General features: G+C 37.8%; 1 protein-coding gene across 6 annotated transcripts; it reads left to right on the top strand.

Annotated features, from left to right (window-relative positions):
* Positions 1-468: 468 nt before the first annotated feature.
* nsd3 (nuclear receptor binding SET domain protein 3) lies at positions 469-22968 on the top strand. Of its 6 annotated transcripts, none has more exons than XM_081353566.1 (24): positions 491-829; positions 1372-1415; positions 2128-3155; positions 3289-3448; positions 4600-4754; positions 4836-5438; positions 6675-6792; positions 6894-6985; positions 7609-7654; positions 7789-7919; positions 8117-8242; positions 9291-9417; positions 9614-9811; positions 9915-10094; positions 12473-12496; positions 14699-14855; positions 15633-15835; positions 15969-16081; positions 16418-16687; positions 17798-17914; positions 17995-18136; positions 18217-18323; positions 18540-18744; positions 19947-22968. In XM_081353566.1, exons 3-24 carry the CDS (start codon positions 2175-2177, stop codon positions 20234-20236), a joined length of 4545 nt encoding a protein of 1514 aa, XP_081209692.1. In that variant the 5' UTR covers positions 491-829; positions 1372-1415; positions 2128-2174; the 3' UTR covers positions 20237-22968. The 6 variants fall into 6 exon arrangements, with proteins under 6 accessions (XP_081209693.1, XP_081209690.1, XP_081209692.1 ...); XM_081353563.1 differs by having other exon boundaries at positions 12347-12496; XM_081353567.1 differs by lacking the exon at positions 1372-1415 and having other exon boundaries at positions 469-829; positions 2131-3155.
* The last annotated feature ends 532 nt before the right edge of the window (positions 22969-23500 follow it).

The raw sequence follows: 23500 nt of genomic DNA, 5'->3' as shown, positions 1-23500 counted from the left end.
AAAAAGAAAATCTGTAAAATTAAACTGGTAACGTTAGTTAGAAATAGTGTAGGCCTCATTTAATGAATATAAATCTCTTCCCCCTCTTTATCCATAAAGCATACCAATATCTTAATGTTTATATAAATGCACATTTTACAATAATGTCTGTGTGTGCAGTGAATTATTGTGTATGCTCTAAAAGAACAGTATGCATGTAACAAATAGTAAAATATATTATTGTCTAAAGATAGATGGCTAATATATATATAGATATAGATAAATAGCACCCTGCTATTTAAATAGTAAAATGAAAGTAAAATTGAAAATAAAAACGATATTATTGTTTTACTCTGTATTACAGCTTAATGCTTTGGTGTCAAGCAATAATGGCCCAATCATCTCACTTTAATGGTTAATTTTGTTGTTATCATAAGAAGAAGAAGAAGAAGAAGAAGAAAAAAAACTACTCGTCCCAACATGCCCCTCACATCTTGCTGCACAGCCAATGGGGGAGATTTTATTTTGGCGCTGAGACAGAGGCCTCAAGCAGAGGGGCTTTTGTTACAGCTAGAGGGAGGGAGACGGCTATAATAAAATATATGGGAGCCAAATTTCCCTAGGTCTGCAGGAGCATCCCGCAAAAAAAAAACGGGGCCTCTCCCGATTCCACAGCCACACATCCTATTATGGGGATCGACATACGACTGATCTAGCCCCATTTCGTTCCAAACAACGGATTAGATTAAAAAACCGTGGAGTCATAGGTCTTTGTGTTGATATATTTATGTTAACTGCAGCAGGAATCCAGTTTATTTGGTGTATTTGTTTAGAATGGAACACGCTGAAGGTACAGACGCTTTTATTCTACCGCTGTTTCGATGCTTCGTTTCATAATGTCGCGTTGAATCCAAACAAGCGCTGCATGCTTTTCTGCTTTTGGTTACAGTAAAGCAATGGTTTTCATCGCACCTTTTCCTGATGGGAATGTAATATGGCCAATTTGATTTAAAGGGGCACGGGCAGCCATGTTGGCATGTTCGCATTCACTTCTTCCGTTTTTTAGGCTCTCCGCATGATGCAATTTACTTACAAACAATTTAGCATCAAAACGAATGTTTAAAATATTCCCCGGTGATAAACCAAAGATGTACGTGTGTTAATGTTTTCCCCATGTACACACATTAGCACATCCGCTAACGCCGCCTTTCATATAATGCAGCGACATTACACGGGTCCGCTTTACAAGGGTGTTGGGGAAACAGGATTTGTTTTTTTTTAACCTCACAATAACTTAATTTTGTTTATTCGTGGCCCATATAGCATTTACACTAAGTTGTGTGTGTTTATACATTAACAGTATGCTTATATCGGCTCTGTTTTGTTATCCAGAAAACGCTAGCAGGCTAATGTTAGCCAACTGCTGGTCATTGCAGGTTTGTTTCTTTGACATGAAACACAATTTTACAGCTTGGTTTGTTTAGAAACAGTCTTTTATTGTTATGTGGCATTGAGTGATGTGGTTTATGTGATTAATTAAAGTCTTAAGTGGGTTTTATTTCTGTTCTTACTGGGCAGACAAAACAAGCAAAATAGACAAAATAAACATTGTTTTGATGGTCATTGTTTTTGGCCAGCTGGCATAGTGCACTTCTAATTAAAGAGAGAGAGCCTTATAATTGAATGAGAAATTCAAAAGATGGTTTAATTTAATTACATTAATATTGTTGTAATGTATTGTTTACAAATATACAGGGAGTAGAGGGAATGTAGTACGAGGAAAATTGTATTGGACATGTTTGATTTGAAGTAAATATGCCAAACAGGCTGTGTGGTTTCAATCTAAACTGTCTAATTTAAGTTCCCTCTCTAAATTCTGGGAAAGTTGGCATAACTTGGACTATACTAGAGTAAACTTTATCCCTTGGGAGGGCGATTGCAGCGTTGCGGAAGCAGCCTAGTACCCTCAGACTTATTTTTCACAAAGCATTAACCACAAATTCTTGACCCATTTTGTCTCAAAATAAACTTATTAAATAGTTTAATTAACATTATTGCCTGGAGCAATGTTTCACAAATGTGATCAGATGAGGTATCGTTTATTATGCGTCATAAACACATTTTGTCTGTTTCTCCTCATTATATCAGCAGGCCCTGTAAGAAAAAGGGAAACTTAAGGATGCTGGAGCAGAACAATGGATTTCTCCTTCTCTTTCATGCAAGGGATCATGGGAAACACAATTCAGCAACCCCCTCAGCTTATTGACTCCGCCAACATCAGACAGGAGGATGTCTATGAAGCCATCAGTGACCCAGGAGATGATGGAGGACAGCAAAACTTTGAGTCTCCTTTGGAGTCAGGCTTTTCTTACCCTGCTGAAGACCTCCCAGTTATTACAAACGGTTACCCAACAGGCGTAGGTACCTATGAGCAACAGGCCAAGTTTGCCTTGTACTCTCAGTTCCCCAATGGCTCAGCCAATGGCTACGGTGCCATACGAAACTATGGCGATCACGGTTTGCTGCTCGGTGAGGGCACAGTATTGAGACCCCCAGTGGTCCAGGAGAAACCACCAACGCACATCTCACCTCCGCCTCATCCCCATCATCATCACCAGCCTCATCATCCTCCTCACCATCACCACCATCAGCAGCAACATCACCCACATAACCCTCCACTGTTACCTCACCATCATCACCCGCCTCCTGTCTCTCACTTAATGCCTCACGTGTTGCCGCCCCCTCCTCCCTTGCTCTTGCCCTCTTCTCCACCCCTCATGTCACCTCAAGAAAGCACTGTCTCCAACCCCACTGTGCAATCTACCAACACTCCAAAAAAGACCAGCTCCCCAGAGATCAAAATAAAGATCATTAAGACCTACCAGAACGGCAGGGAGCTGTTCGAGTCCTCACTGTGTGGGGACCTGCTGCAAGAGTTTCAGTCCGGCGAGGCTTCAAGGAGAAGACATGAGCAGAAGAAAGAGAAGAGGAAAAAGAGAAGCAGCAGGCATGGTGCTTGTCACGAAGAGGAGAGCCAGCAGCCATGCAAAGGCATGGAAGAACGGTCCAGTGTTGTCCACAACCCCGCACAGCCCAGCGAAGGTCATGTTGCGTTCAGAGAAGAGCTACCTTCTTCAACCCTCAAAAGCCCCAAAGCAGAACCCAAGGAACAGAAAGTAAGTTTCATATTTTTGACATGTTTATAGGTGTTTCCACTTAGGAAGATGTGGAAAAAGTCTTGGGAATCTCTGGTTTTATGAGATGCTTACTGTTCTTGTTCATCCAAGACAATCTTGTGTTCTTGTTTAGGTCGAAAAGCACTTTCCTTCGGTCATCACTAGCACTGGCTCATGTCAAGAGTATGAAATCGGTGACTTGGTGTGGGCTAAGGTTGGGACGTATCCTTGGTGGCCGTGCATGGTGTCATCAGACCCTCAGTCAAACGTTCATATACGTCTTAATACGAGAGGTAACTTATCTACTACAATTACATATTGTTAAGGTTGGAGTACTCTAGTCTACACAAATCTATCTGAACAGATTTTAAAACACTTTGTATCATATACTTGCCGACTTTGAAAATGGTTACATAGAAAAACTGGCCATCGTAAGGCTAATTCACTCTGCACCGACAGACGCCAACTAGGCTTGCTGCGAAAGTCTGTGTTGCCGGTATTTCCGGTGTTCAGCCGCAACACCATCACTTCCCCCACCACGGCACCAAAAATCATTTAGTTCAGTTAGAGAACAGACTCTACAATTAAAAACTGAACATGTCTGCCCAATTCAGCGTGAGCTGAATGAGAGTCGCAGCAGGAGTCAGATTTCACCTCACTTCGCCCATTTGACTGACAAGACAAAGGCGGAAGATTTGGTTTCAAAGCGAAATGTAAAAGCACCTATTTAAGCAATTTTCCACATTATACTGTTTTGTTGTGTTTTTCATTAAGAATAATAATAAACCCATTATTCAAGCAACTGCAGCCCCTGAATTGGCATTATTCAAAAGCAAAAGTAAAATGCACACGTGCATTCATAATAGTGCATGTCCACTGGCGCTGAGTGTGTGTTCGCGTTCAACTTCCACTGAAATTAATTGAACATCACAAAAGCTGACCAATGCCACCAGTCGCTGACAGGGATAACGCATTGATCCAACTAAACCCGACAAACGTGTCCGTTGCCGTTGGTTGGCCTATGATGGTCCAATGTGAGTTAGTCTATATACTAAATAACTGAGGATCACGCACTACCAGACTTTCAAGTCGTTCCAAACAACAAACTCATGCAAAAACATTTGCCTCATTGCTAGGAGATGCATGACAAATGTAAATAATACATGTTCTAAAATCAGCCCAAAATATCGAACATGTTATGAAATCAAGAAACTGAACCTAAAAAATCTTTGCCCATCAAACGCTACACAATTTTCTGTGAAACCTGTCAACTCTGATTGTCTCAAATCTGCAGACTGGCTCTGAATTTCGCAACTAGTGTCAACTCCTCCAGACTGTAAATCGGGAAATTTGGGAAAAGTCATGTAGGGCATTTCAGTTACTAATTCTACTGGCTTGCTTAAAATTTATGTTTCTAATATCTTGCTTCCATGGTTCCTGAAAGGTGTTAAGGAATACCATGTGCAATTCTTTGGGAGTGTCCCTGAGAGGGCCTGGATACATGCGAAAAGAATTGTGGTGTACCAGGGTGAGAGCCAATTTGAGGAGTTGCAAGCAGAAACACTCCGGAAGACAACCAACCCAACAGAGAAACAAAAGGTATCCCATACCTCTAAATTTGGTGCCCTCCTTTTTGTGGTAATTTCTGAGTGCTCATTCTGTGGTTTATTTATTTTATAGTTGCTGAAGCCTCAGTCACAGAAGGAGCGTGCCCAGTGGCAAGTGGGTGTGGGTCACGCTGAAGCCGCACTGCAGATGACACGAGAAGAACGCAACGAGACCTACACCTTCATCTACATCGACAAGGAACCAGGTGCTGCTGGTGCTGCTGCTGCTGCTGCTGCTGCTGAAACTGAAACTGAAACTGTGACCTCACCTAGAGCAACAGGTAAAAACCGGCCTGAACGCAAGCAAAGACGCTCTAAAGGCAGTGCCGGAGCCAAAGAGGAGCCTGTGCCTCGTCGGCAGCAGCCGCGGAGGCAGTGCAGCATCAATAGTAGTGGGGAACCAACATCTCCCAATCAGGGAGAGGATGATATGGACCAAGAGCAACCCCGTAGCCCACCAAAACCAGATCCCCACCCACAGGAACCCTCCCCACCCCCAGTCAGGACACCTTGGAGGACCGCTGCAGCCCGCAAGCTCCTCCCGCTCTCCATTACCATGAAGAAACTCAACGTGGAGATCATAAAGTGCGACTGGCAACTCCCAAAGCAAAAGGTGGACTTACCTAAGACGACAGAGAGTGAGGAGAGGCCCAGCGATCAGGTTCAGTCACCTGAGGTAAGAATGGAAAAAATGCTCGTGAACATGAGGAAGTCTGCTACAGTAATTATTTTATGCCACCATCAATCACTGTCATGTTAGTTTCATAAAGAAAAATGCAAATCAAATGTCGAAACTTAATTTAAAAAATGTGTAATTAAATAGCTACAATTTCTTCGGTCTGAACAATAGTTCCCCACAAGTTACTACCACTATGCAATAAAGTAAAAATATGAAATGTCTTATGAAATGTATGTTCGGTCACACTTTAGTTTAGGGTCCAATTCCCACTACTAACTAACTATTAACTACGACTTTTGCCTCAAACTTCTAATTTCTGCTTATTATTTTTTATTTATTTATTTTTATTTTAGTTGTTAAGTTTAGGTATTGGGAAGGATAAGGGGTGTAGAATATGGTCATGCAGAATAATTTATTAATATGTGCATTAGAAGTATTGGAGAATTGGACCCTAAACTAAAGTGTTACCGTATGTTTTTTCACATGTAATATTACATTTTTCAACAGCAAATGTGTTGTTACTGTTAACTAAAACTAAAACAAATAAAAAAAAAATGTTAATCAAAATTAAGCTAAAATAAAAAAAAATATTAGATTAAAATCTTTGACTTAATAAACTCAGAGAAATAGATATGAACTAACTGAAATAAAATACATTGAAATGAAAATAAAGCTTGCTAAATAGAAATACAAAAAAAAACTAATCATCAGCACAACAAAATTTAACTAAAATGACAATGAAATCTGAAAATATAAAAACAAAAGGGAACAGAAAATATTAAAAATACTATAGTAAAATGGATACTAAAATAACACTGGCTATTTGCATAATAACTAGTGCAACTTAGTATACTAATTTTATAAGTTTGTTATTATGTTGGTTTTGCATGTATGTTTTTACACCCACATTTGCCAATATTAGCTAGCTTGCCCATCTGACTCATTTAAGCCAGGGTATACTAACTAGATGATAACTTTTAATAAACGTCACCAAATTTGCTTTGAAGCATTACTCATCCAGTATAATGTATTAAGTTTGTTTAAAATGTTGTTAATGTACATGCAAAGCTATTATAGCCTACAATTTAGTTAATTACTAAGCTGCAACTAGCGAAACCAAAATTATGGCTGTGTGCTCACTCTTCATGCATGCTGCTTAAGAAGAAATTGCACCTTTTCTGACAAGCAGTCGTTGGTAGATAAAAAAAAAAATCTCAACCTCTTCCACAATAGGGCTCCAGTGATAAAGCAGAAGCAGAGACGTGTTCCAGTGAAGAGGAGCGAGCTGCGTCTCCCTCAGGCTGGAGTGACCAGGAGAGCGCTGAGCACGCTTCAGCAGAGCAGTCCACAGGTATTTATGAGACACACAAACTCCCTTTGACAGAGATATTCAGATGTCCTTTGCGGTATAAGTCTGATCTACGAAAACATCCTCTGTGTGTGTGATGCCAGAGAGAAAGCAGCAGCGCCGGTCAGTGCGAAGCCGTTCCGAGTCGGAGAAGAGTGTGGAACCAGTGCCAAAAAAGAAAGTGAAGAAAGAACAGGTAGAGCGCATACATTTGTACTATTAAATTATTTAAAAGTGATGAATCCAACAAACCCGCTGCATTTATTTGTTTTCACCACCTACGTAGTTTCACTAAAGGAATGATTCAAATCAGATGACGATGCAAACCTGTTATTTATATATTTATAATGATCTATTATATGTTTTTGGAGAACGTTATTTCTCGTCTTATGGGCAAGTTCTGAATGCTCAAGAATACAGCAGACTACTACAGTCTGACTGACATATTGTACAGCATTACTCCACCACTACAATCCAGACACTTGAATCGGCTCTTAAAATAATGAAAGAATTTTGTACTATGTTATTACTGATGCCATGACTGAAAGAAAATGTACAAAAAACATCACTTTTAAAGAGAATTTAATTTTTGCTACATTATTGCATCTGGTAAACAGCCCTGACTTTTGTTAAAAGGCAATCTGTAATTGGCTAAACTTGCAAAAAAAGGTGCTGTTTGGGCTAAAAAGATGCACAATTAAATGAAATGCATAGATAGCACCTGGTCATAATACGAGCAGAAAAGTGACATGATGGTTAGTGAATTAAAGGGGAAATCTTATAACAAACATGCCTTTTTATGTTTTTTTTATTCTGCAGGCTGAAACAGCACCTCAGATGGATTTCAGAACAGGGTCGCAAAAAGGTACTTGACACTGCAAGACGAATTTTACATTTAAGTTTTTCTAAATTGTTTTCTTAGATGTAGTGTTTTAAATGGTCAGCCTATAAATTCATTTATATCAATACCCCCCTACTAACATTCCTTCAATCCTGTAGGTGCCAGCGAGATCTCAGACTCGTGTAAACCACTGAAGAAACGCAGCAGAGCGTCTACTGATGTGGAGATGGCCAGCTCACTGTACAGAGATACTTCTGATTCTGACTCCAGAGGCCTCAATGACCCACAGGTCAGACTAGACTCAAAAATACAGTCACAGTACTAGCGGGATCTGTTGATTGACACCTGAGTGATACTGTTCTTCTTGGGTTACACAATTGTTATGACGAATTTGTTCATTTGAATGTTTAGCATGTTTTGTAGCCAAATGACATATGGGCTCTGGCTTTAAAGTCACATTTTTGCATCCATTTGCATCCCTGGTAGACCGGATTTGGGAAGCGATCGGACAGTCCTGCTACACTAGACGCTGACGGATCTGATGCGCAGTCCGTGGACTCCAGCCTGTCCCGTCAGGGAGGAAATTCCTCAAAAAAGGACACAGTCTGCCATGTGAGCACTATAAACACTTTTTATATAACATTATATATAAGAGACAATATACTGTTCAAAAGTTTGGGGTCGGCTTTAAAGGGATAGTTCACTTTGAAATTAAATTTTGGTATGTTTTTGCTTACCTCAAGGGCATCCAAGATGTAGGTGTCTTTGTTTCCGCAGTAGTTTCAATTTTGATATTTTAAGGTCAAACCGTTCTTGTCTGTCAGTCATTTAATGCAGGTATATGGTCACGGTCTCAAAGAGCATTCACAGAGTCCAAATTAAAACAATTCCCCATCGTCCAAATTAAACAATTCCCCATCGTAAGTGCACATTGATGGCCTAAGACACGAAACGAGTGGTTTGTGTGAGAAAACGAACAGTATTTATATCGTTTTTACCTCTTATACACAGCCACGTCCAAGTGATCTGAGGGCGCTCGCGCATCCTGGTGTGTGACGTGTACGCAGACTGGTGCATAGATTTATACACTAGTTGTCGCCTTGTCTACAGCAGTTCATTGGAACGAATGTCTTTAATGCGACATCTAGTGTATATATCTATGCACCAGTCTGCGCACACGTCACACAGCAGGATGCGCTCGCGCCCTCAGATCACTTGGACGTGGCTGTGTATAAGAGGTAAAAACGATATAAATACTGTTCGTTTTCTCACACAAACCACTCGTTTCGTGTCTTAGGCCATCATTGTGTACTTACGCCAAGTTTTAGATCTAAACTCAGAATTGCAAGGGAAACGTCAGAATTGTGAAATACAAACTCTGAATTACAAAAAAATAAAGTTGAGCAATATAATTTACTTAAAGTTTAAAGACTTTATTTTGAAATTGTTAAATTGAACAATTATGATTTTTTAGTAATAGTTTAAAACTATTACTAAAAAATCATAATTGTTCAATTTAACAATTTCAAAATAAAGTCTTTAAACTTTAAGTAAATTTTACAAGCTTTCATAGAAATGTAAAATAGTAGATCAGATTTTGTATGACTCTTTCAGGTGTAATAAGAATCTGTTGTTGCGGTTCTTCTGTGCGATCTCACAGGTGTGTGAAACATTCGGGGATTCTTTGGTGAGCTGTGAGGGAGACTGTAACAGGCTGTTTCATCCAGAGTGTATGGGATCTAACAGTGGAACAGAGGGTGAACTACTGTGTCCAGAGTGTAAGACAGGTGAGCAATACAACCCACCAATAACGTTGAAAAAAAATAAGATCTCTATAGCAATGCAATATCTTAATGTGAATAGATTCAAAAAGGTCATTATTATGTCATGCATTTAATTTTTTCTGAGAATTAGAATTTTGAATTGAAGTGTTTTTGAATAATTTGCGGAGTCTAATCTGTTTGTCGCCGTCACTTTCTCCAGGTTCCCACCCTTGTTTCTCCTGCAACGACATGGAGGGTGAGGTTAAGCGGTGTTCGGTGAACGGTTGTGGCCGTTTTTACCACGATACCTGTGCCCGCAAGTTCACTGGCACCACCACGGATACTAGAGGCCTCCGCTGCCCTCAGCACAGCTGTGCCACATGCTGTCTCGACAGAGACCTTCACAAAGCTTGCAAAGGTACACCACAGATATATTGAACTTATTCATTGTATTTTACAGAAGCATTTTTCTGAAACATAGAGACACATCGGCCAGCCTCAGTTTATCTTTTTTCTTTTAGGCCGTATGATGCGATGTATCCGCTGTCCGGTGGCGTATCACACAGGAGACGGCTGTGTGGCGGCTGGCAGTGTGTTGATAACACCCCACATCATCATATGTAGCAACCACTCCAGTTCCAGGAAGAACGGACACTTTTCCTCACCTGTAAACGTAGGCTGGTGTTTCATCTGTGCTCGAGGTACGTTTAGCCTGACATTCTCCAGTCCTTGCATAATAGCTAATGTCAGAATTACTGAGATGATTAGATTTGTGTGTTCATTGTATCACACTTTAAATGACATTTAAATGAGTTCTTGTCAAAATGTGCACTTAGTGAATGCAACACTTTTTAACAGTCTTCACACCACATTAGAATTTAAATGTTCTCTGGTGTCATGCTTTGCAGTGTTCAATGTTCCTTCTCTTTAAGAGTAGGACACTAATGTGACCTCTGGCCTTCTCTCTTGTCATCTAATCCTTTACTGTTAGATGTACTGTGTGTTCGTGATCCATCAGATCATGTTTGTTTCCTACTAATTAGTAACATTTTAATTGTCTGTGATTCTTCTGGGGAAGGACTGAGATTGAATTCAAATTTTAATATCTAATTTTGAACTTTTAAAATGAAAAGAAAAAAAATCATCATTAATAATTTAAGACATTCCAGTGAGCAATTAATGAGCATCTTTTAATTTATTCGTTTTGTAAATGGTAAAATTGTAAAAATCTCCCACTTTCGGAAGGTTATTTCTTAAATAACTGTGTGTGTGTAAATGTAGAAATTAAATGTTTAATATCAGACCTAAAGTTATATCTAGTTTAATTTAATAAAAAAATCCATTTTAAATGAATTGGTAATATTGAGTGATACCAAATATGTTAATATCTCTAAGTTAATGTCAATGAGTGTGTTCAATAAAGAATCTTACAGCAGTTGTTTAATACGTCAATAATATGCCTAGACCTAAACCCCCCCAAAATAATCAAGATTTTCATGCGTAAATGGGTATTTTTAATGCACTGATTTTGGATAGTTGCACATGTAAATGCACTCAGCGTTGGTTTCTTAGAATATACACATTAGTGAAAATCACTGATTGCATCTTCAAGTTTTGAAATGATCAGATTCAGACACCTTCCCACTTTTGTAGAAGATATCTAACACTCTAATTTCTCCAGGAACTAATTGGTAATGCTAAACTGAATTTGTCTTTGTTGGCATGGGAGCAGCTGCATGTCATTTGATCTTTAAAACCAATATTTGTCATTATACAACCTATGTCATTAAATGAGTTAAATCTGTCATTTACTCACCCTCATGTTGTTCCAAACTCGTTTCACTTTATTTCTGAAATGCAAAAAGAAGAATGTTTTGGTTGTTGTTTTATTCCCCCATGCACTTGCAATTGAGGACTGAAGTTTAAGGTCAAATAAGAATCAATAGTACCATAAACATATCATGAAAGTAGTCTCTATGGCCATGCTTGCACAGCAACAAAATGCAGTCGTCAGTTCTGTATTTAAGTCTTTAATACGGTTACTTTCACACACAATTCAGTTATTTATGGGAGTAACTAGGTCATTCTGAGCGAACTCACACCTGTAAATTTCAGGACTCACAACTAGGCTTGCTGTGTTACACACTTGGCTCCGCCCCCACTCTCATTTTGCTTTTTTGATAAAATATAAAAACCATTTGGTTCAGTTGGACAAGGAACTCAACAATTATAAACTGAAAGCATCTGCTCCATACAGCATGAGCTGCAGAGTCGCAACAGGAGTCAGATTTCTCTTATCATGTGATGAGAATAATGAGAGATGACTGGCAGAATGATGGCGGAGGATTTGGTGCGCAACAGATCCTGATCATCGTTGACATATCTTATCTTGTAGCCTAAAATGTGCGGTCAGTACCGGCGGTCCCTATACACAGAGGACATGTTATCGCAAATTTGAAAGCTAAAGTATAAAGCGAATGCACATTCAAAAGCAATTTCAATAACCCGCATATTGATATCGGCTCCTTGATGCCCACAAATTAGGCTATGTTATAACTAACAGTTTGAATGTAGCCTATGTTGCCTAAGTCTGCTGAAGCCATATCTGTGCGAAACACACTGAAATTTAAGTTTTTATTCACTTGAAAGATAGGTTTGGAGCAAATTGAGGATGGATAAATGACTAAATTCACATATTTGAATGAATTGTTCATTTGGCTAGCATTAAAAGCAGAAAACTGCAAGAAAGAATTGTTTTTCCAGAACAAATTATATCCAGCTAATCCCTAAAGCTCCCACTCTAACACTGCAGTATTCCTCTTTAGACTCTCCTTTTTTGTGTTCTCTTTTCAGGACTACTTATTTAATCACGTGTCTTTTTTTTCCTAATGTGTGTTTTCTGGAATCATGGGTAGTTTCATTACTCATGACTTTTCCTGTTTGTCTCGTGTAGGGCTTTTAGTGCACGACCATACTGACACCATATTAAGTTCATATACCTTTAAGTCGCACTACCTTCTGACTGAGTCAAATCGTGCTGAGTTGATGAAATTACCTATGATTCCTTCTTCTTCGTCAGCTACCAAAAAGAATATTGGGAAAGGTAAAATCATGTTTTCTTGGTTTATGTAGTTTGCCATCTGTATGCTTTCACAGCTGTCTTATTGCTACTTTTTATTTATTTGTTTATTTTTTGGGGCCATTTTATTGCTCTTTATTTTACACCATCACGCTGCTTCTAATGCACATAGTGGGCTTGAAATAACACGCAGCAACAAATATCTTCAATTTTCATAGCTCTTTACTTTAAAATCAGATAGCAGCCTTTTAAATTAATTTGGATTAACAATTTTTCGGATAGAAGGCACCGTAAGTCAAATCTTTGTCTACCTATAAATGCTTCTAACAGATTTCTGGGAATTTAACTAGGTTATGATATGTCATGTAATTCATGTTATTCTGAGTCCGTAACACAGTTCGGCTTAGCATTAATTGCTTGGCTTGTTTTGCTTGAGCAAAATTATACCCTACCTCCCTTTGAACATAAACATATTTTGGATGGTAATTTTAATAGAGCCAACAGCAGGGTCCCGGAAGTAAAAAATCCCATTCATTTTGTCCATAGAGAAATCGATTTTTTAAAGATAACTTCTACATCTTAAGCTCCAGTGTTGCTTCTGTTAAAGCTAGTCAGTGAGATATCAGTTTGACTTGACATTAAAAAATAAATAAAAAATTTACTCACCCTGGTGTTGTTTTAATGCATTATGCCTTTTTTTCTTTTTCGGACCACAAATTAAAACATTTAAAAAAAAATTGTCTTGCTTGCGCCCGCCCAGTGAATGGTGACCAGCATCAAGCTTTTAAAAGAAGATGCAAAAGTATCACAAAATGGTCGTGCAACACGTGTCGTGTATCCCTCATGTTCTAGTGGTGTAAGATAGGGTTTGCGAAAAAACAAACTGAAATTTTAATGTATTATTTAACGAAATACTTACCTTGGCTGTTGGTTGTCTGTGCACGGCGTGCGTTCGTTCGTAGACTCCATTAGCGCCGCAGTTCACTCTGAAAAAGCACACTGAGAAATCTAGATGAATAAAAGTGTGACATGAATTACAACGCCTGGAAATCACAAAAAAAGGTATCTGTGTACTTTCTTCCCTGAGTTGAATATCTCTGGGCTGGAACTCTTTGTCTGATGAGAGTCAGAATGACAGATGTGAACATAACTTATTGTTGCGACAAACACAACAGATGAGAAGAAAGTACATGGATTGTATTTCATGTTGCATTTTTCTTAGTCTTGCTTTCTCACAATCTCAAAACGTCTCATGAACGCACACATTGGACAGCCGTGCACAGAAGACCAACGGCCAAGGTTAGGATTTTCGTTAAATACATAAATCCTATCGTATACCACTCATCTCTTTTTAAAAGCTTTATGCTGGTCTCTATTCTATACTTTTTCTTTTTAATTATCCTTTTGTGGTGCAAAAAAGGGCATACTGCATTAGAACAACACCAGGGTGAGTAATGTAAATGTAAAATGTATAGTTTTTGTGCTTTTAATTAGTTTATGTATATTGTACATTGTACATTTGTGATGATTCATGGGATGAGTTGTTCATTCCCTCATAAATTAAATTCTAAATCATTTTTTTGCTTAAATGAATATGATGTTGTGATTCATTTAAAGCTGGTTGGCTTGGTTCAGTAAGGTTCAGAACAAGAATTTTTTTTCAAATCCCTCTGGAGAAAATGAATCGGAAGAACACTCCCGGAACCAAAGCGGCTGGAAAAGTGGGCGCTCACTGATGCGCTCCTTCCTTTGCTGTCCATCAGCCCTATTTTTCTTGTCAGTCAAACAAAGCATTTTAAATGACACCATCCAAAATACATGCTCTGTGTCTACTGGTGTACTGCAGGTGATGTTAATGCGGACAATCAGTCAGTGTGCATCACGGCATGTTTCCCATAGTTCCCCCCCTATGATCATTCACTATTGGCTGCTTATTTAATCACCTGGCACAAAATTAACAATGGTGAAAGGTGTTAGTCATCAAACCCTGTCTTCTGAGCCTGTCAAATTGAACTTCAAATTGGCATTTAGAATCTAAACGTATACGTTGAAGCACTTCAGAGGCGTATGTTGATCTCAGAGGAAATATAACTGTCTGATTCTGACATGCTCATGGATGAGGTTTGTGGAATACCGCCTTATTGGGAATGGACAAGCATGTGGTGATACTGTGGGCCCGTTTATTCGATTCTGTGTTTATGTGCGTGTGTGTGCTTGTCAAAAAAGGAGGAAGACTGTTGTGTTGTGAGGCCTGTCCCGCCTCATTTCACCCCGAGTGCTTGAACATGGAGATGCCGGAGGGGACGTGGCTGTGTGGGGAATGCAGAGCGGGAAAGAAGCCTCACTATAAGCAGATAGTCTGGGTCAAGCTGGGCAACTACAGGTACGTCCGTTCAACTGTTGAAAGTCTCATAGTCTCCTACATTGTATTTTACTAAACTTAAGGCATGTTCGTGGCACAAAAATATATATTTTTTAAATTGCACCAAAGATATTCAAACAAAATGTGATGCAGAATAATCTAGAATATAGTAAATGCATGATATTTCTATAATAAATTAATAATAACTAAATGTATGATTTTGTTTAAAAAAGTATATTTTTTAAAGAATATATTAAAAATGTAATGCATAAAAAAATCTGCCTCTAAAGCAATTTCTGACTTTGGTTCACGATTTTATTTTTAAAATTTTGTTTTTAAAATTTAGAATTTATGTGAATAGGTCCATAAAAATGGCTTGATGATAACCGTTTTCTTTTTAAACAGTACCTATCTTTTAAAATAACTTTTTGTGTCATAGCTGTGATATTGCTATTGCAGAGGCAAATAGCACAGGCTCTACAGGTGCATCTCAGAAAATTTGATTGAAAAACAATTTTTCATCAATTATTTAAAAAAGTGAAAATTCTATATATTTTAGACTCGTACCACATAAACTAAACCGCCACCGCTTTGATAATCTAAAAAAAAAAAAAAAAAAAGGCTGGAAATATTTCACTTTGTTTAATGTATCTAGAATATATGAAAGTTTCACTTTTTTAGTTAAATTATGAAAAACATGAGTCATCAGCATTTTTGTTTTGTCTATAATGTCTAAATTTCAACTGTGTGACCAGTGAATAAGTTGTAGACTTAATGTTGATGTTGAACCATGTGTAGGTGGTGGCCCGCTGAGATATGCAACCCTCGCCTGGTTCCCTCCAACATCCAGAGCCTCAAGCATGACATTGGCGACTTTCCAGTCTTTTTCTTTGGATCACATGACTATTACTGGATAAACCAGGGCAGAGTTTTCCCATATGTTGAGAGTGATAAGAACTTTGCTGAGGGGCAGGTTGGCATCAATAAGACATTTAAAAAAGGTGAGATACTAGACCATTTCAGTGGAGTTTTATAATTCTTTTATATTAATTAGCCATATGTTGCATGTAAAGGTGATGACTTGAATAAATGTCAAGCTAAATTGACCTCTAAATGTTTTTTTTGTGTGTAAAGCACTTGAGGAGGCAGGAAAAAGGTTCCAAGAACTAAAAGCACAGCGAGAAACCAAGGAGGCCCTCGAACAGGAGCGCAACTCTCGCAGACCCCCACCGTACAAACTTATCAAGGTACAGGATCTAGTTCAAATCCTGTCTATGCAAAAATGTGTTGCTCCATTTGAAAAGCTTGCAATGTCTTTCAGTAGATGCTAGTGATATCACAATATAAATATTTTGGCTTGTAAAGTGTTACCGTTTGCTCTATAAGAAATATTGTATTTTATTTTTATGTATAATCTCTAATAATCTGACACATTTCTACTGGCAAATGGTACCATAATACGGCCCGTCCGTTTTGTATACACCTTTCATATTAATTACTCTACAATGCGACTGTACAAAAAAAGCAATATCATATTAAAACAAACTAAAGTTCTGTATTCTTGTCCTTGTTTCTTACCTCAGTCCAATAAGCCAGTTGGGAAGGTGCAGTTGCACGTCGCTGACCTCTCAGAGATCCCACGTTGCAACTGCAAACACTCAGATGAACGTCCGTGCAGCCAGGACTCTCAATGCTTGAACCGCATGCTGCAGTACGAGTGCCACCCGCAAGTCTGTCCCGCTGGTGACCACTGCCACAACCAGTGCTTCTCCAAACGCCTCTATCCCGACACTGAGGTCATTAAGACCAGCGGCCGAGGGTGGGGCCTAAAGACCAAGCAGGACCTCAAGAAGGTGAGAGTCTAATAGCACTAATGGCCTGGATCTTTAATTCAGAAAAGTTATAAGCTCAAAGCTGAAACGTCTGGGAAATAAATAAAATCTTAAGTGTTGTAAATATTTCTAGGTATGCTCCAGGGTTATTATAAACCAAAACTTTTAAAATATTTGTGTTAATTGAAATAAAGTTAAAATAAAATGTTAGATAAATAAAAAGTTAAAAAAATTGCATTGACAACTAGCTAAAATATAAAAAATTCTGTCATTTACTCACCCTCAAGTTGTTCCAAACCTGTGTGAATTTCCAAACAGTTGATGGGCCCCATTGACTTCCATAGTATATATTTTAAGTCAGTGGGGTCCGTCAACTGTTTGGTTACCGAATTTTTTTGTGTATTTTTTTAACTTTTGTGTTCAATTGAAGAAAGATTCATACAGGTTTGGAACAATTTGAGGGTGAGTAAATTATGACTTAAATTATGACTAAATTATGAATTATTTTAGGGTGAACTATCCCTTTAAGTTTAAGTTGAACCACTAAAATTATTAACTGGAAAGAAATTGAATTTAATAATAATAATATTTAAAAAATAATAGTAATAAATAATTACAAAAACATAAAACAAAGTTACTAATAATTGAACAAGTTCAAATGAAAACTAAAAAAATTATTAAAATATTAATAAATAGTACTATAGTAATAAATAATTAGTAATAGTATGTAAAAATACTAAAATAACTGTTTTGCTCAGCTCAAAAATATTTAATAGGTCAGAAATTGCTGTTGGTGAGAGTAGTATCTATAGTTTTTTTTTTTTTTTAAGTAAATGTAAGAAGAATACTCTATATGTATGTATTTATTTATTTTAGAGATGGTGGCCTGCTTTTCATAACTAAAAAAAGCTACATGAAAAAATAAACAAATTGCAATTTTATTTATACTTCTTTCACAGCCCAATATCTTGAAATATCACATTATTATTATGAATTATTTTTGTGTCTAATAAATTAAATAAATAGATGTAATTTAATTTATGTAGAACAATTAATTTAGGTATTCTTACTTTTGTGGAATACCTAAAATAATCAGTGTGAAATATTTAAACTTCATTATGTGTCATTTAGGGGGATTTCGTCATGGAGTATGTCGGGGAACTGATTGACTCAGAGGAGTGCAAGCAACGAATACGAAATGCTAATGAGAATCATGTGACCAACTTTTACATGCTGACCCTCACAAAGGTACCACATGTCCACTTTGTGCATGTCACATTATAACGTCATCTCAGCTGTATTAAAGTCAGCCCTCCTGTGTTTCTCAGGATCGTGTGATTGATGCTGGACCCAAAGGGAATTTGTCACGCTTTATGAACCACAGCTGCAGTCCCAACTGTGAGACTCAGAAGTGGACCGTGAACGGAGATGTGCGGATAGGACTCTTCACTTTGTGTGATATCGCTGCTGGTAAGAAATACAAAGTATTTTCTTTGAAAAAGTGACAAAATGTTTGTTTAGAAGCTAATTGACAATTATATTTTCTTCAGACACAGAATTGACCTTCAATTACAACCTGGACTGTCTGGGTAACGGGAGGACATCGTGCCACTGCGGGGCCGAGAACTGCAGTGGTTTTCTTGGAGTCAAGCCCAAGGTAAAGCCTAATTGAATTAGTCAGGAACACATGCAGTGCTTACCCACGATTTCCTGTTGCACCATTGACAATTCTCTGAAGTTTCCAATAGCTGAGGTGTATTTGCGCTTTAACTCTAGTTTGATGTTTGTTTTTCTCTTGGTTCCTTGTCCTTTTCTTTTTCCATTATCATCATCATCATGATGTCCGTCTTAAACCTTGTTTCACTTCCTGTAGAGTGCAGTGGTTATGGAGAGGGAAGAGAAGGTGCGCAATGCTAAACTCAAGCCCAAGAAGCGCAAACTGAAGACGGAGAGCAAACAGACCCATGAGTATTACTGCTACTGCTGTGGAGAGGGAGGAGAGCTGGTCATGTGTGACAAAAAAGATTGCCCGAAGGCCTACCATCTCCTCTGCCTCAACCTGACTAAACCTCCATACGGTACGTGCTGTCCGTCACTTCAGCTCTTCTTGTCGACTGTGAGAATTTCACAGTAATGCTTCCTGAGGTGAACAATGCTGCCACATTCTGGATGGACTCTTGTTACATTTAGATTTCCATACCATTAATGTCTAAAATAGTAATGCTGTAGACATAGATTAGCTTGCATGTGTGTTTGATTAGGGTTGGAGCTAAAGTCTGCAGGACTGTGGACTGAATTCGCCCATACCTGATCTAGATCAATTTCAACCAGGGGGGCGGAGCCCACTAGGGGGCCTCAGCAAACTTCTGGGGGGGGGGCATACAATTATTTAAATGTAGTTATGTTATAATTAATGCTAAAAATGTACAACATTAAATTGACATCATTTTTTTGAGTTTAACTATTTTTATTACAACAATTGCAAGAGGTACATATCAGCTAAGATTTTTTAATAATGAAAACATTTTGGAGAATAAAAATTTAAAAAGTCAAGATAATACAACTGTCCTGATGTCATAAAAAATGGGGGATCTCACGAAAAGCATGAAATTATTAAATAAAAGAAAAAAAAATTGTTTAATAATATTATTTCTTAGGACAAAATGTGTATTTTTAACAAAACATATTTTATATGTGAAATTTGTAACATTTATTTATCAAATATATTTTCTTCATTTTGACCAAAACCAATCTGCAGGGGTAAAAAACAAAACCAGAAATGATATCATAAAGCGGACCCCTGGCCTGCAGACCTTCATGATCGTGTCAAGGCCAATAAGTCTCTGAAAATTGCTGTTAATTTGACTTTTTATGACAAACAAGATTAGTTCAGGTTGTAAAATGTCATGTGGTGTGACTCCCCAATTTATAACTTTATTTATGAATTAATAATTCATGATATTTGTAAAAAAAAAATTTATATATATATATATATATATATATATATATATATATATATATATATATATATATATATATATATATATATATATATATATATATATATATATATAACCACTATTTGCATAGGCAAATGCTTGAGAATCTATTATTGGATTATTATGTTTCCAGCATTTTTGGCAACAGTTCTTCTAACCCTAATTGATGTAGAGACATTTCAATCAGAAGGAGATGTTGCCGATATTAATCTATTAAATAGAAAAGGAATTGACAGTACTTTCCTGTTGTGCGATTGATGTGTTTCTTCTGTCTTTCTCAGGGCGATGGGAATGCCCCTGGCATCAGTGCAGCGTGTGCCAGCGCGCCGCCGCCTCCTTCTGCCACTTCTGCCCCGCCTCCTTCTGCCGAGAGCATGAGAGAGGACAGCTGGCAGTGTCTGCCCTGGACAACCGGCCCTGCTGCTCCAACCACGACCCCCAGAGACCCTTAGGGCCTCAGGCTAACACTAGCCAGCTCGCTGTAAAGAAGGAACTGATGGAACCCGGAGAGGAAGGGGACGACGGCAACGAGGAGGAAGAGGACGACGACGAGGGGGGAGAGGGAGAGTGAATGGGCCAAAGCACCAAGAAAACGTTGAAAGCCACTTCAAAGTACATGAAAGTTCAAACTACAGTAGATACATGCAGCTAGCTGGTCCACTTTTCATTAAAAGCAAGTGGACTTGACAAACTGGTTTGATTCATTCCAAATCTACAGCAGCTGATATGAATTTTTCGAACATATCACAATTTACGGCCTCATGTCAAATTCATACGGGCTTATATAACAATATAAGCGACTCACTTCTGGTTTTATAAGCAAAAGCTCACAGCTAATTCTCACTGTTTTTTCAGACGTGCTCCGTTTCGGCAAAAAAACACACTCGGTTTAAGCGACGCCTTTCAGCGGCAAAGTCAGTTTCCACATCTATGGTACTTTAAAAACACGCTATAAACACTTTAAACCAAGAACTTTATTTATGTACCTCATGTAAATAGCAAAGACTGTTGTAATATGTGTCGGGCGCAACCATTCGCCCCCCCCTCCAGTAGGATTTCACTACATGTCTGAATATGAGCCTGTCGTGATAACATCAAGAAAAAAGAAAAGGAAAAAAAAAAGATCGATTCAAAAGACATACGAGGTTTGTTCAACTGCCCCCCCCCCCCCCATTCCAGTGAGTTTGTGATTTGTAAGATATATAATCATTAATATATTTATGTCGATGTTTACATCCATTCACAATGTACAGTATTATTCATCTGTATTAGTCAATTTGATATCACTAATCGTGTTGTTGTATATGTGCCCTTTTTGTCAGCAAAATGACATAATTGCTTGGCCGGTACTGTATTGCCCTCATCTTTCGGGTCCATTGAGTAAAAATTCAGAGTTATAAGTGTTAGAAATAACTATCGGTCACCCGAGAAGATCAGTTCCGACGTGTCCAAACGGTAATGTTTGATGGTGTAGTGTTAAGCCACATATACTCCAACACTGCCATGTGTCTTAAACAGATATTTACCATTGTGAGTATTGAACAGGTGCCAGTGTGTAATATCAAATACGAGGAACCCATATGTTTCCGAGCAGCGCTAGTTGTGAGACTGTGAGTACAATCTTTAAATAATGTGATTTTTGTTTTGTTTTTCTCAATTTTTTTATTTTTTTTATTTACATTTGTTTCAGAGTGTAAATATAATCAGACTTACTGTTTTTTTATTTTCGATCGTATTTCACGCCTCGTATATCGCTGTACTCGTTTCAAAGGTATCAAACCGTACCTTAACCGCACACTTTGGTTTATCTTCTTTAGCATCGTCCTTCGATTGCGTTCGGTTGTAACGACACGCACTTCTTTGCTAAAAACCGAACCGTGGGATGTAGTGGGAGGGCTGTACGGTTTACGGCAGAGTGTAGCATATTCCTCTCTGTGACTTGTTCTTGATGTGAATCTACTTAACTCAATAGCTTTGATGCCTGTGCTGTAAAGTGGAACTGTTACTCTCTTGTCACTGGTAGCTGTGCAGTCGTGCTGTGCCACAGTTTGCACGGATGAAGACTCGACGACTCGACGGCTTCGGCACATGGGCTTTGTATACTTACTCGTTAGTCATTTCACATGAACGCTTTTATAGACCACAGTACAAGTATTATACGTGATGGCACCACCAGTATGTTTGTCACTTTATGGAAAGGAGGGAAAGCGCTGCAAGTTTCATTTTACTTGAATCGTGTCCATTTTGCCTTTTGTTCATTTCTGTATTTATTGTTTTTCGGTCTCGAAATGGAGCGTTGTTGGTGGATATCTGTACTGGATCCTTGCATCCGACGGCAAATTTAAGGAATTCTGACGATTTGACTGCCAAACTGAGATTTGTATGTTTATGAAAATAATGTGTGCTCTTACTTGCATCTGCGTCTTCGAAACATGGAAGGCATTTTGAGTCTCTTTTGCTTGTTTATGTTCTGATATGCGATATTTTTATAGTTTACATTTATTTTTATATAGCTTACTTTTATTTTTTAGAATTCATAGGCACTTTTGTTCCTGAAAATACCAATATTTGCCCTTATGTTTATTATTAAAAATATCAAGAAAATGCAGTTGGCGGGATGCAAAGCACATGTTTGTTTTGCCTGGTCATTGTTGGTACTATTTTTACTCATTTTAATTTTCTTTATATGGCCTTTTTATTTTATTTTTACATGTTTAATCGGATACGGATGATCACTAGAATATTTCGACAGTTTGTTTTTTTCCAGCGACATTTGTTGTTTATGCAGTGGTTCAAAAACTGATCTGACTGTAGGTGATTTGTTGCTATATCGACTTTGCCGCATCAAATGTTAAAAGTGTATTACCTCCATTGATTCCAGTGTTTGGTGTCAGTGCACTGTACTTTGTGTACTTTTTTTTTATGTGTATTTGAAGGTGTCATTATCATTTTGTGCTATCCGAGCATGTTCTTTGTGTTGGTTAACTAAATTTACTAAAGGTGGTGTCCTACCAGCTTACACTTTGATTTCTGTGTACTGATTTCACATTCCTGTTTACTAATTCTTGCTACTGAGTTACAGAGTTTGTGTAAAGTTAAGTGTTCTTGTAATATTTTTCACCATGCGCATTGAATCACATTACACACTCCAACTGAATAAAACGTATCCTAAATGATATGGCTTGGGTAGAATGTATGTCCTCTCCAAGTTTTCTAATGATGTAGAGATTTCTTTGGCTATGTTATGTAGCCTATGTCATTGCATTGTGTAAGAGAATGATGCTTGATCAATTGTACATAGTAGAAAGCGAAAAAAAAGAAGAAAAAAAAACACAACTTCATTGTCATTATATTGTAGTGTCATAAGAATGCTTGTAATATTGCTTCTGAATGTTTGTGAACGTAGAAACATTTTGTACATTTCTTTTCTTGTATTTTATTTGACCAACTTTTGAGATGTATTTCTTCAGAATTCATAATTTATTCTGAGAGTACTTTAAGCGACATTCCACAGATTTAAACGTTTTCAGACTTGCCTGGTTTGACTTCAATAAACTGTAATGAATGTTCAAGTGTTTCTTTGAATCTACATTTGAATGAATATGTCGTCAAATATTTGCCAGTGGCTGAGGAAATTTGCTTGTGCAAAAACTGTCGAGGGTTGGGGCTTTTTAAATGCCTGTGACGATCTCTAGAGGGCGCATGATTCATTAAAAATACGACTGAAATGTCAGATTCGTGCGAATCGATTCGCTCGGACTGTTCGTGATTCACTAATACATTCGAATCATCGTTTATCTAAATATTACTTCTATCACTAATTTTTCCATTCATT

Source organism: Scardinius erythrophthalmus, assembly GCF_964197995.2.
Source record: "Scardinius erythrophthalmus genome assembly, chromosome: 23".
NCBI lineage: Eukaryota > Metazoa > Chordata > Actinopteri > Cypriniformes > Leuciscidae > Scardinius > Scardinius erythrophthalmus.
This window is presented reverse-complemented; position numbering and strand designations above follow the sequence as displayed.

Bases quoted from the DNA above. Each gene is read 5' to 3' on its own strand.
- nsd3 (XM_081353564.1), top strand. From the start codon at position 2,175: ATGGATTTCTCCTTCTCTTTCATGCAAGGGATCATGGGAAACACAATT. The intron at 8,243-9,290 runs GTGAGCACTATA...GCGATCTCACAG, and splicing joins AAAAGGACACAGTCTGCCAT to GTGTGTGAAACATTCGGGGA. The intron at 18,745-19,946 runs GTACGTGCTGTC...TGTCTTTCTCAG, and splicing joins CCTGACTAAACCTCCATACG to GGCGATGGGAATGCCCCTGG.